The 14,430-nt window shown below is 35.7% G+C and overlaps 1 protein-coding gene across 3 annotated transcripts in view; it reads left to right on the forward strand.

Moving 5' to 3' along the window:
• Nucleotides 1–14,430, forward strand: part of PCGF3 (polycomb group ring finger 3) — a 55,909-nt gene that overhangs the window by 30,493 nt on the left and 10,986 nt on the right. For 2 of the 3 annotated variants that reach the window (XM_072360452.1, XM_072360454.1), the window contains 5 exons: nucleotides 6,540–6,657; nucleotides 10,603–10,699; nucleotides 12,672–12,727; nucleotides 13,734–13,844; nucleotides 14,294–14,382. In XM_072360452.1, the coding sequence (XP_072216553.1) occupies nucleotides 6,549–6,657; nucleotides 10,603–10,699; nucleotides 12,672–12,727; nucleotides 13,734–13,844; nucleotides 14,294–14,382 (462 nt within the window). In that variant the 5' untranslated portion in view covers nucleotides 6,540–6,548. Of the gene's footprint in view, nucleotides 1–1,961; nucleotides 2,005–6,539; nucleotides 6,658–10,602; nucleotides 10,700–12,671; nucleotides 12,728–13,733; nucleotides 13,845–14,293; nucleotides 14,383–14,430 lie in introns of all 3 variants that reach the window. The other variant, XM_072360453.1, reaches the window with a different exon arrangement.

Genomic DNA, 14,430 nt, shown 5'->3' on the forward strand with positions numbered 1-14,430 from the left:
ATCTGAAGCCAAAAGATCCACAAATATTCTGTTTATTCTGTTCTTCCATTCCTTGAATGAAGGTATCCTGCAGCTGAAGTTAATTACCTGAGGTAATAGCCCTGTTATTCTCCAGAGCCCTGTGCAGGCTTTTACAATAGCCCATTGGTCATACCTGTTCTCCAATGATAAATGTCCAACTCATAAAATATCTTGGCCTATGATGAAAATGTTTGCAGAAGTGAAGATAAGTAATATTAAACTGCTGTTTTTTTTTCTAAAATTTAAGTGATACTCTTAGCTATTTTTTAAAAAAATTATTTAATTATTATTATTATTATTTATTTCTCTCTCTTTCTCTCTTTCTCTCTCTCTCTCTCTCTCTCTCTCTGTGTGTGTGTGTGTGTGTGTGTACTGCATTTCATCTGCATGCAGTTACTAACAAATGTACTTCAGACTTAAATCTTGATTTAAAAATATTTCTTTACTAAGTTTTGGGTCTGCACAAAGTTCCTTCAGTGTAATATTTTGTTCTTAGAGCTGTGACTTTCACTTAAATGCCTTGTGCACTGAAGTATACCTGCCATTGTTTTCTTTCTGCTTCCAGTGCTATATGACTTTAATACCTTTCAGTAATTATTCTGCAAAATTAGTAGCATCTGCTGCATACAGCTGCTTCTCCTCAGGCTCTCTCCACTGTGAGCTCTGTTTTCTTGCTTTTTAACGAAGTAACATTATGCTGTATTTCAGCACAAGAAAAAGAAATTGCTTATGCTTTAAATAGAGGGATTTTGTAATAACTTGTGAATCCTTCAAGCATTTGCTTCAGTTCTGGATTTGTACCCGGTCGAGGCAACTACCTGTTTTGCCTTACAGTGCTGTGTGATACAAATGAGAATTACAGTTAGATAAATTGTCAAGTTATCAAGAATAGCAGTAGCAGTTTGGTAAAACCTTTGAATAAAATCATTCTGGAATAGTAGTTGTCTGTTTTAATGTTTTAGTGTCTGTGATCAACAGATGAGTCTGCTTTCCCAGTTCTGAATGAGTATCTCTAAATGTGTTAATTTATTTTGTATGAAGCGTTAGTAGTGCGTCACTGTCATTGTGCAAACAGAACTGGAAGCATTTGGTGGAGCTTTAGGACAAGCTTGACTGCTGGCACTTTCCTTTTCACTTAAGTACCACTTTATTCTTCCAGCTTAACTCAGGTATGACCTGTCCTCTCCCAGTAGCAAGGGAAGATGCATGGCATTTTCTTTGGAGGACTGTGTTGCTCACAGGCTTATGCTGCTGTGTGATCTTAGACTGGTTTTAAACCTCTAACTCCATCTTCAGCAGCTGTGTAGTTGGCTGCTGTGTTCCCTGTATTGTGCTATGGAAGTAAACCCTGCAGCAGGTCACAGATACCTCTTTGTTTCTCAGCCTGTTCATATGAGGCATCTTACTTCCTCTGTGAAGATCTTCTTCGTGGGTTCCAATGAAGTAGTATCTGATGCAGCCTTGCCTTGTTTTCAGTTAGCAATATTTATTTCTATGAAGGCAGTAAAAGCACCTCACAGTACAATTGTGAAGAGTTTCTTATTTGTTTTGCATTGACATTCGTGCCTAATACTACCATAAATATTTTGTGTCATGGCATTTGTAATTCCCTTAGCAATGTCACACTAATATCAGCAACTGCAGGCTGTGCTTTGATTTGTGGAACAAGAGGATGGAAGCAGTAGTACTCATTACCTGTCTCTTAACATCTGAGTTTTCCTTATGTGAATCACTTCATAAGAAAAATTGCCTTCTTTTCTCAAACTGTGATATACGTATGAGATTATCCTCTCTCTGGAAGGTGATACAAGCATCTTCTTTCTAGATATTTTCCAAAATAAATTTATAGAGACTCTGGAAATACAAAGTATATCTACGTGGCAGCTGGATTTTGAGGAAATTTGGATGTTAACTTTCAGACTATTTTTCTGTCTTTTCAGGTCTCTGGATGGCAAACTCTGAAAAGAGATGCTGGTTTGAGAGGTATGCCTCATGTGGGCCCAAATATTCCTGACTAGTGTATATATTAATGATAAGGCCAAACATCTGCAGAGTTTCTTTGCTTATCCTCTCTTTGAATTTGAATTAGTAATAGTTTTCAGTGCTGCAATCTCTCTGAAAGGGAAAAGCATGTACAGGGGCATTTGTCCACATCTTGTTGGTGACACAGTTGTAGTGGAGAGATTTGTAATTCACTGCCTGATCATCTTAATGGAAAGCTGCCTTAGTGGAGGAAACGCAGGGTGGCTAAAACCAGTTGACTGTGTATTCACTGCCAGCATCTCTTGACTGTGTTTATTTTTGTTTGTTTATATTTAAATATACTAATTAGAAATATAGTACAGATGTCTTTGTAGTTGTCTTCATTTGTTTCCTCCTTGCACAATGTAGTATGTACTAGACTGTCCAAGGCTGATGATCTGACAGTCAGGTGTCAAATAATGTGGATTGGAACTAAGAAGAAATACAAATTTTGGTTCAAGTTATCTTTTTGGCATGTTGGCAGGATGCATGGAACTTTTTGCTTCATGGAGTCCATGTCCCAGAGTTTAATGAGACTGCCTCTTCTTCTCTCTGTTGTAGATAGGCTGTTTCTAAATAATTCATTAATAATCCATTGTTGTACATCTGTTAGGAAAGCAATCTCTTCAAAATTGATTTGGATAGGTCTTCTATCCATTTCAAGATTAGTCAGTGGCATGTTTTAGGAAAGCAGATTTTATTAGTCTTTCACAGAGAAAATTCATCTAGCCCAGTCTTCTTGGGGCTCTTGTTTTCCTTTGTTTCTTGTTTCAGCTAGAACAGAGTTTAACCATGGTGTCTACTATGATGCTGTGCTTTGGCTTTGAAGAAAAGCAGTGCTGATAACACCATGATGTTTCAGGTGCTGCACAGAGCCAGAGACGTTTCAGTATTTCAGCTTCTTGTACTTCCCTGTCAGTGAGAGTGCTGGGGAGGGTGTCACAGGGAGCTGGCAGGGGACAGAAACAGGACACATGACCTAATCTGGCCAAAAGGATGTTTCATGGCATATGACATCATATGAAAAAAATATAAAACTGAGAGGAGTTGGCTTAGGGGACAGCTGCTGCTTGGGGACTGGCTGGGTATCAGTTGCTGGGTATTGAACAATTGCTTGTGCATCACTTTGTTTTGTATATATATGTAGTATACATATAATGATAATGTACACATCCACATAATGGTGATTACTGCTATTTCTCTTTTTGCTTTCTGTCTTAATAAATAGTTTTTATCTCATGCCACGGGTTCTCCTCCTTTTTTCACCCAAGTGTGGCTTTGTAGTATTTAGCTGCCTGCTGGTTTAACCACAGCACTTTCAAACATCACTTCTTTCAAGAATTGTTTCAGGTCTGTCAAACTCCTGAAGGTTTCCTAATTCTTTAAGGCAGTACATCTCCAATTAATGTTGTCCCAACTCAAAAATATTTTCCAGTGCAAAGTACTAAATATTTGGGTTATCAGTAGTTCTTCAGCTATTGTCTGAGATATTGGTATTGCTGCTTTTGTATGCTGTGCTTTTTGTATGTGTATCCTAAGTTGTTTTTTGTAAGTGTAAGGGAAGATGGTGTTGTTATGTTCATATGCTTACAGACAGTAACCAAGAGAATAGAGCCACTCTGTTCTCAGAGGCGCACCCTGTTCAGATGAGAGGCATTGCACACAAATTACAGCACAGGACCATTCAGTGCCATTAAATAGTTGGAGCTCTTTTTTTTTGGCAATGAGGGTGGTCAGAGCCTGGAATAGATAGCCTGGAGATACTGTGGAGTATCCTTTCTTGCATATGTTTGAGTGCAGCAGGACTGCGCCCAAGAGTAACTCAATTTTAAATTGTGTCACTTTGAGTGCAAAGTGGGGTTAGAGCTTTTGGGAAGTTACTTCTGATCAACATGACCCTGTGAGTCTTTGTAACCTGCTGAGTGATCATTTCTCTGTGTTTTTTGTTTCCTGTAAAAGCAGGTGAGATTCAGATTATTAGGAAGCATCTGTTGTTCAGAGTGCTTTGTGATTCTAGGCTTGAGAACTGTGACTTCTTTTTGTTCCAGCAACAAGATTTTGAGGGAGGAGGATTGTATTTTGACTCTAAAATGTTTGCTAGGTGAGGAGTGAAAAGCTTCACTTTTAGATCAGATGTCACTGTTCGGCCTACAGACTAAGAGACTCAGGAAGATATCTACATTTCCTTCAGATTGAGATTTCTTGCATGTGCGTTACGATTTAAGAAGATAACTGTATGGGAGTACAAATGGAGCACTGTGTCATACAGATTTGCCTTGTTAATTTTTATATGAACCTAATATTTGCAGTGTTCAACTGTGAAAAAGTGCTGTTATGTTCTGAAAATGCTATTCAAAAAATTAGGATTCTGGCCTGTGCCCTGAAATTACATGATTTCATGTCAGATTATAGTTTTCTTTAACATTTTGGTTCATGAGTTTGCCAGATAGACTTGCTTTGGATATTATATTGGATGTATTTTATTTATTTTTCTTTTTCTGTTGCTGAGAATTGTATAAATTGCATCAGCTTTCACCGTAATGTCTGACTTTTCTGCCTCTTTAATTGTTGAAGTCAGTTTATGGTAATCCTGAACACTTCTCTCTGAATTCATGTCTTGACAAATAGGGTTGTATTAGTAATGCCTCTCTAAGTATCCTTGTAGCTTAAGTTCTCTTTTATGCATTGTGAATTAAGATTTACAAAGTGCTCTATACATGAATAGTAGTTTAAATCCATCTCCTGAACTGTTTGTGAGAATGATGCTAAAAACCTTTTACCCCGAGTGTTAGAAATGTTAAGTGATTCATGTAGTATCTTCTTTAACTGGACACCTCATAGACTAGATTGAAAGTGTTGAGTTTTTGCACCTGCTTTTGAAATAGTTAGAAACAAAACTATAAATTAAGATTTAGAAAAGTAAATAAGTTCCTAGAATAGATTCTGAACTGTGTTTTGATCTGGGTGCTAGAGTTTGTGCTTCTCATTCTTCTGTCAGAAGCTAGTTGCTAGCTTAATTAAGAAATCTCAGATGCCATAGAAAAAGTTTGACACTTGTCTATTTCTTAACCACAAATACTAGAATTCTTCCTAGTCCATTTTGTGAAGGACAGTACAGAACTTCATGAACTTGTGGTAAATTATGTGCTTTTCCAATGTTATAATGGAACATAAAGTACTTCGTCAACACTAGTTTAGATTAGATTGGTATGAAGGTTTGCTATATGATGTATAGTCTTTTCTGCTTAATACTACTTCAGTAAACAAAAGAAAAAAGATATGATGCACTGAGGTAAAGGTAAGACAAACTTGTTAAAATATTTCTTTGTGAAATTTGGGGAAGATGAGTTACCATGAAAATTCTGAAGTGTTTTCATCTGCTTTAGTGGGAATACTATTGGTGTTCATGAGCCACGGACAGTTACTGTAACAGAGAGCAGTGTAATATGGTCACATCTGCAGTGCAGGAGGCAAATGTACTGAGTTGTAAGCCAGTTTGGCCTGCCATTTTGTTAATGCTGTCAACTTAGTGTGACAATAAAATTCTCTTAGTTTTCTTCTCAGTGTATTTTGAAAACTTACATATTTTTAATGTATATACGGGTATATGTATACATATATTGAAAAAGATATTTATGTACATATTTTAAAGGTAACAGTGTGCTTCCTAAGTCATAAGTTTTGTAAACCGTTTTCTCGGAGCAGCTAAGGTTGCTGCCAAAGAAGTTAATGAGCTGTTTAAGTTTTAATTTTTCATTTTTGCCTGCTTAAGGGTAGTTATGCTGTCCTTTGTACTGAAAAGAGAAAAGCTTTCTAGTTCACACTGCTTAGTACAACAAACCGCAATTCTACCAGTGAGGCAATTTTAGTCTGGAACATGTTCTTCTATTAACCCCCATTTAAATAAAAAGAAATTCCATGTTTGCTTTCCAGCTGTTACTGAGATGACTTCAAAATGATGCTTTAATATAATGAATAAAGGCAGGCCTTAAGTGTGGTTGAACATACTGTGCCAAATCAGAAGCAATTCTTTTGAATTCTCAGTCTCAAAAATATTTTCTAATTGTTCTGAGGATTTTATCTCTTTTTTTTTTCTTTTTTTCTTTTTTTTTTCTTTTTTTTTTGGTGAAATTTCTTCTGTAACTGGTAATTGCTTATATCAGCAGAATGATACGATTTTCGCCTTAACTCCAAGCAGTGGGGGGCTTATTAACAGTGTGGTAGAAAGACTGTTTTCTGTGCTAGTGAGACTTTGTCTTGAAATAATGTGAAATCACCAGTACTTCACACCTTCTATTTCCATTAAGTTTTCTAAAAGTTAGTGCTATCTTTGTGTGTGTGTGTGTGTGTATGTATGTACATGCATGTGTGTATATGTATACAGCGTATGAGAACCTTAAGTTGTGTAAACATATCTTTAAGGGAAGTTATAGTTAATAATTTATCACTTTACTTCATCACTGCAACTGTGTTTGTGTATGTTTTCTTTTCTATAGAAACCAAAGATGCTAACAAGAAAGATTAAGCTCTGGGACATTAATGCCCACATAACCTGTCGTCTGTGCAATGGATACCTGATTGATGCTACCACTGTAACAGAATGCTTACATACATGTAAGTATGACTGTAATTACGTTCAAGGGATTGTTGTTTCTTTTCCCCTTGATGTGCAACATGATGTAACAGTTTTTAGATTCGGAACTTTGCTGTGCAGCAGCCGGAAAAATACATGCTTTTCTAGACTTTTTAATTTATTTTTTGACAAAATGATGTCATTGTCTTTACAAAGTGAGTGAAGAGAGGATGCTAAAACTGTAACGCACAAAGTTGAAGCCATATAGAAGTGGTAATATACATATTCAAAAATGCAGCCTATTTTCATGCTGAAAGAATGTGGTATGCAAAGTTCTCTCTTCCATGACATTTGACACAGTATATGTTTTCTACCTGGAGCTTCCCAAATATCTCTTGCTCTCCTGTCCCCATGAAGAGAGCAGACACATTTGGTGAGGAATAAATATATTATGTAGTCTGGAAGTAGGTTTTTGTTCTGGAACACTTTAATGAGATTGTTATATTGCACTGTGAATTTCAAGTTTCACATCAGTGAATTAGGCCTTAGAACATCACAAAGCCTTAGATATAAAACAAACAAACAAACAAAGCCACAACAAAAACAAACAACAACAATAAAAAACAAAGAATGTCTTTTGAAGTTATAAATTCACCCCAGTATCTTCATTGTTGACATGATGGGATATAAAAGTGATGAGGTTTGAAAAATGGTGATGGACAAAGGTCCAGAAATACTCAATATAAATCATTCCTTCTGTGGAGGAATATAGTCCAGAGTGGCAGTGCCAGAGCTGTTATTTGTCTTGAATCAGAGTTTCCTTTGCCAAGTCATCTGAGGAATTAACCTTCCAATCAAAAGACTTGTGGTAGTAGCATTAAATATCTTTTGTAGCTGCCTCAAAGGTATCTTTATATTACAAGGTTTTAGCAAAAGTAATTTTTGAGCTGTGTCTTCAGAATCCCTACAGTTAACCAACACATTTATGTAAGCTGGACCCTTCTCTTTGTCTGGTTTTATCTTCTAAGAGCTTAGAACTTCATTAGTTTTGTTTGTTTAGAACTGTATTAGACTATTTAATAGTACTTGCCATGCAACTTCAGAAACCACATGCATTTTGTAGCATATTACTCTGATAAAACTAGTATTTTGTTTGAATAGCTTCACTGTCCTAAGCTTTTTTTTGGAAGGGAATTAATTATTTTATTGCAACTGCTTCATCTCCACTGAAAGTTTTTACCACCTGAAAGTTAGAATACTTGTCTAAGATTACATTTTCCATTGTATTTCATTTCTAAGTTATGTTTATCAGTTCTAATAAATTTATTGTTCTTGTCACACTTCCATGCCGTTCTGTTTGTTTTCATGTCCCTTCTGCTAATGCTTCATATTATAAGTTCCATAGTGTACTTCCTGGAGTGTAGGGAGACAGTTTGATCCTGAAGCTTGACTTCTGCTTAATTTTTTTCTCAACTACTACTGTTAACAAGATTACAAATGAAGACATTATTTTGCAAAGTCACATGGCTGACTCAGATCTAGAGAGTTCTTTTCTGATCATTACAAGTACAAACAGCCCTTTCTCTCTGTCGATATAATCTATGCTGTTTCTCACATTCATTTATGAAGTCTTCATTAATATGTAGTACTTCAGTAGCTGGGGAATACCGCTTGCTAGGTTCTACTGCTTTATTTATTTATTTATTGTACAGGAGGTACAGCTTTATATTAAAAACAAACAAACAAAACCCATTTTCTGCAAGTTGCCATTTTTTATGTTGTGAATGTTAGTACTAATGATACATACTCCTGGGAAAGCATCCTTGCAGAGTCTACCCTGAAAGTGTCTTGCCTGTTGAGATAATTAATTCTCTGCTGAGTTGTAATTTTCTTTCTGCTTCTACTCATAGCTATGCAGTTATCTCATTTTTCTTCATATTCCCCACTTCAGACATTCACAGGCTTTTCAGCGGTAAAGAGCATGCTTGAAACCTGTGGTGAGAATCACCTTGAGGGGAAACACTTTTTCACTTCCGCTTATACTTGATTTCTCTATCTCTAGATTGTTGGTGACAGGTAGGCCTTCAAATGAGCAGATTAAAGATTCAATAGTAGAAACTCATTATTAAATCTCTTTTAGTGCACCTCTGTCTCTTGGTCAAAGTTCCAGGTTGTCAGAAATATGTAGGTCTTTATAAACCTTGATATTTTCAATTTGACGTTCACTGATGTTTACGTGTAAATGATATTTTGAAATGAGAAAAAGAAGATGTTATTCTGTGAGTTCGTGAGGATGGTGAATAACACCTGTTTGTTGATCTAGATATAGAATGGATATTGTCAAGAGGAGTAAAGCTGCACAAATAATCAACCTTACTATTCCTTTTCTAGTACATGTTCTTGGAAATCCTTAAGTGTACTGTGAAAGTAAGAAAATATACAACTCAGTTTAGGGCTGCAGTGTCCAACTATCTGAATAAATGAAGAAATTTTGAAAACACACTTAATGGAAATTCTCTAGTATTACTTTGTTTCAGACTCTAGAATATTTAGCATATTATCTGTCCTGTATTCCAAGGACTTCCATGTTCAGGAGAGTTTATTAATCCCAACTTGACCTTGAGAAGAAAACAAAACAAAGCAACAACAAAAAACTGACAAGAAGACTGTAGAGCCATCAAATATAAGCCATCAAATTGAATTTATTTAGGTGCTGTAGGTGGACTAATAAGCCTGTCAGGATCTAGGCTGACTTACACTGAGTTCAGATTAGTAGGAACTGACGTGCTGTTCTTCCAGACTGGAAGATTGATTGAAATAGGAAAACAGAACTACTGCTGTGGCATTCCACTGCATATTGCTATGCAAGATCTGTGCTTTGTGTTCATAGCTATAAGTCTTGACATGGCCACAACCTCTACCAGATGTGGTATTGTCACTATGAATGTGTAAATGCAATATAAAGTACAAAGTTCTTATGCCTGCTTTGGTGCTGTGTAATTTTCTTGATATCACCAGCTGTTTATTGAAATGTACCGTCATCCTATCTGAGAGCTAGATGGCACTGTAGTTACAGAAATTCTTTTATTTTTTGAAAGAAAGAAAGAGAGAAAGAGAGAGAGAGAGAAAGAGAGAGAGAGAGAAAGAGAGAGAGAGAGAGAGAGAGAAAGAAAGAAAGAAAGAAAGAAAGAAAGAAAGAAAGAAAGAAAGAAAGAAAGAAAGAAAGAAAGAAAGAAAGAAAGAAAGAAAGAAAGAAAGGAAGAAAGAAAGAAAGAAAGAAAGAAAGAAAGAGAAAGAAAGAGAAAGAAAGAAAGAGAAAGAAAGAGAAAGAAAGAGAAAGAAAGAAAGAAAGAAAGAAAGAAAGAAAGAAAGAAAGAAAGAAAGAAAGAAAGAAAGAAAGAAAGAAAGAAAGAAAGAAAGAAAGAAAGAAAGAAAGAAAGAAAGAAAGAAAGAAAGAAAGAAAAAGAAAGAAGGAAAGAAGGAAAGAAAGAGGGAGGAAGGGAGGAAGAGAGGAAGGAAGGAAGGAAAAAAAATGCTGCTTAAAATAATTTCTTTGTTCTAGTTTCATTTCCACAGCATGCCTTACTTCTGCAAGTGGCCATGGTTAAAGCAAATTGGCTTAGTACCTTAATGACATACAGTGCCTGTAATATCATTTGTGCAAACAGGATGCTGCAAGTTGACCTAATAGAAATAGCTGTTCTAGTAAGTTCCAGAATGGGATTGTGTGTTGTGTGCTGTGTTAGGCAGACTCTGTCTAAGTAAAGGTGCTTTAATGCTAAGTGCAGCACTTCCCTGTATCAAGAGCCTTTGTGAAAAATGTTGAAAACTGCATTCTGCATGGTTAGACATGCTGGTATGATGGAAAAAAATTGCCCTTATGTATACTTCAGTAACAAGTATTTGCAAGGATATAAAAAACAAGCTTTTTGTTTTTCAGTATGCTTTTTTTATTTCTTTTTAATTATGGATGTCCATTTTGTCAGTCTGTAGAAGCTGCCTGGTGAAATATTTGGAAGAAAACAACACTTGTCCCACATGTAGAATTGTTATACATCAGAGCCACCCTTTGCAGTATATTGGGTAAGTATGAAAGCAAAAATGCAACTAGTTTCACTCTAGGCTGTTTTAAACTCTCTAATACAGGACAGCTTTCTCCTGGATTGTCTTATGTTCTGATCAGCAGGCTATAAATTTAAATGTAAGTTTGGATGAAATTGTATGAGGAGATACAAGATCAGATTTTCCTACAAATTTTAAATTTCTCCATATCTGTTAGGATTCTTAAGGCTTAATAACATGCAGAGTACACACTTCACTGTTTAGTTTTGAACAAGTTCTAATGGATCATAGAAGTCACATGTGAAACATGTATAAAAATAATAATTCTACTAAATCAGCAAAACTTTAGTGTCTGATATGTGTATATATATGATAGCATATGACACATTCATGTCAGATAATATCAGTGTATGCTTTGAATGCACAAGTAGATGCCAATAGGGAGGAGGGAATTAGTGTGGCTCAAGACAGCATCTTCATCTACTCTAAAGCTACAGGAATACAGTGTCTTGGCTTAGAAGTTTGTTTTCAATGCCAAAAGGGGCCAGGAAGCAGAGCATCAAATTGAGAAAATATAGAAAGGAATTCACAAATTGTGTTTGGTCACTGAATACACTTCAAAGGAAGTATTGTACCTGTAATGATTATAAAGTACCACTCCTTTGAGACTAAAATAGTCGGCCTAGCTTACTTTTGTCTTATTTATTTATTTATGGAATAAAGAATTGTTGGTCAAAAGTTTCACTGGATGGATTTCTCATTTGTATTCATCTACCTTGTCTGGAGAACCTATAAACCAAATGTGTCTTCTCTTTTACAATTCTTAATGATTTTAACTGCTCACTTCTGATCTCAAGGTGATGGTAGGTTCACTCATTTCTGTTGAAATATTTTTGGATATGTTGCCAAAACTTCCATATGGCACATGAAAATCCAATCCCGTGTAAATGGGATTGCTATTGCTTGAAATTATATGAATTTTGGATTAATATTTTGGTTCTCTGTGTAGTCCTACTTCAGGAGATACATAATCATCCATTACACTCCTTGAATTGTTATCATTTCTGTAATTGTTCACTGGTCTCCACTGCTGTGAAGTGCACGTCAGGTGATGAGAAACCTGTGACTACTTGTGGAAGCTCGTTCTCTTATTTAAGTCAGATCCAGGATTTCATACTGCAGGGTCTGTTGAGGTAATGACCTTGCAGCAGCTGAGACAGATACTTAGATTATTTCTGGTTTTATTTATGAATTAGAATTTAGGGTAATCCTGTGTTTCTTTCTGACAGTGTCTTATTGTAGACTAATCTAGAAACTGAGGTAAACAGTAAGTAAGTTATGATTTAAAACTGAGATCTGTATTTGTGAGCTTGCTATTAAGGTTTAGAATTTCAGACATACCTGGCACGTATGAGTTTGTTTCTCCTCTTTCATTTGGGAAACATTATCCACATGGGCTTCATAGATAAAAGCATGGCTTAAAAGCAAAATCAAATTTTCTTTATGTTGTTTCCTCTCCTCCCCTCCCCTTTCTTTCCTTTCTTTTTCTGTATGTGTGTGCGTGCTTGTTTGTGTGTTATTTTCTTTAATTTTTGTTAATACTAGCAGGGATAATGCAGGGAGGTGAAAGATGAATCTGTAGATACAGAAAACATACTATAGGTGATTCTTTTCTACTAAAAATGTGTTCACCTTAAAATTTCAAGGAATTTTGAGATTACTGATTGACATATGAGCCTGATTGCTGTTGGGAAAAGCCTAATTCTTCCTCTTATTTCAATGGGCTTTCTGTCTTAGTTTTTACTTTATCTCAGTTCCTTTCTAACTACTCTAACCTCTTATTTTTTGTAAATACCAACTTGAGAATTCAAATTCTTCTTCAACAGATTTAGAGCTTGTAAATAAATCTAGCACCGGGGCTTGTTTAACACAAATGTTTTGAAACAAGCTAGTTGGGTTGAGCTTCTGATTCTGTTTTTTTCCCCCTTGATAGTCATGACAGAACAATGCAAGATATTGTTTACAAACTTGTGCCAGGCCTCCAAGAAGGTAAGTTGTAGTATGATCCTTTTATCAGACATAGTTTTGCACATACCTCTGTAAGAGTTACAAAACAAACAAGCAAGAAAAACCTACAACCATATAAAAAAATCCCACAGTTTCAAGTAACGACATACAGAAAGGGAAGGGGGAAGGGAGACTGAGGAGAAATAAAATATACAGTGGAAAATGTGTTCTTTCATTAATTCTATTTATTGTGATTGATTTGGCTTCGTATCTGTACTACCAGTAATGTTATGGAGAGGGGGAAAAAAAAAAAACAAACAAAAAAAAAACCAAGATGGGATATTTAGTCAAAAAACAGTATTACCTAAACCACAACATTAGTTCAGCTTTTACATGTTGTCACAGTGCAGCTGTCATTTGGTGTTGGTTTTTTTTTTTTTCTATATAAGCTGTGGACCTATTATGCCAAATTTCCCGAATTCCCAGAGGTAGAATATAATTCCAGGCTGTTTTTAGTTTCAGTGAGGTTTTCCTCTACTGAGCAAGTCCTTCCTCAGCAGTTCGTATTTTCATAATTCTCTTTGAGACTGGATCTGTTCAAATAAACAAGTACTTTACAGTAACTGCCCTGTGATGTTTTTGTCTTATTAACGTCACACCTTTCATTTAAATAGAATCTCTTAATTCACTTATGATGAAAAAATGGAAAATTATTTCTAGCATATTGAAAATGAGAACAGTAAATGAAAATTCAAAAACAGTGGTTCAACTAAAATGTTGTGGGAGGGATTCAGAATAAGGCAAAGTACTTAAAATTGTCTCATTTTAATAAGAATATTATAATAGTAGCTATACAGATGACTTTGTAGTTTTGGCTTCAATTCAGGCATGTCTTGATGCAATAGCAAAGATAGAACATTAACTGGTGACAACATCACTACTTGTTGGCAGTTTTGTTCCACCTGCGAAGAGAGAGATTTGGAGTAACATCAGAAATATTGTATTAGAACTTCATTACAGGGGTTAATATTTACAATTTTTTAAACAGCGGAAATGAAAAAGCAAAGGGAATTTTATCACAAACTGGGCATGGAAGTTCCAGGAGACATCAAAGGGGAGACATGTTCTGCAAAGCAGCATCTGGATTCTCATCGGAATGGTAAATGTTTTTATTTATTTATTCTTTCTTGGGTAGGATGCTGCTTATAACTATCTTAACAGGTCTGCCATTGGTGTATGTCCAGTAGGTTTTTAAGAATTACTTCATCACGCTGTGCAACATGGTGCATGTAGTCTGGTTTTGCCTCCTGTTTGTTCATGAAACCTTTGTTTTTAGCTTCTCCTTCACTCTTGATGAAGGTGATCTCCAGGGTAGTACCCACATGGGGACTCAGTGAAACTATGCAACTCCTGCAGTGCTAGCAGTTGAACTGTATGCTTGTTCTGCTGTTTTACATGTGGGTCTGTTAGCAGCTAGTGTTGCTAAACCAAATAATTACTGTCTAGGAAGTTATTCTGTATTGCACTCCTGAACTCTGCTGCTTGAATCACATTAACATGAGAATCTGCTGAAAAATGTTATCCCACATACCTACTTTCTTATCTAAGGTGAAACTAAAACAGATGAAAATTCAAACAAAGAAACTTCTGAGGAAAAACAGGAAGAAGATAATGACTACCACCGAAGTGATGAACAGGTAGGCTCAGAGATCGTGTTTTATTTTTATCTGGTGTTCTAGCTTTAG

Source organism: Excalfactoria chinensis, chromosome Z (assembly GCF_039878825.1).
Source record: "Excalfactoria chinensis isolate bCotChi1 chromosome Z, bCotChi1.hap2, whole genome shotgun sequence".
In the NCBI taxonomy this organism is placed as follows: Eukaryota; Metazoa; Chordata; class Aves; order Galliformes; family Phasianidae; genus Excalfactoria; species Excalfactoria chinensis.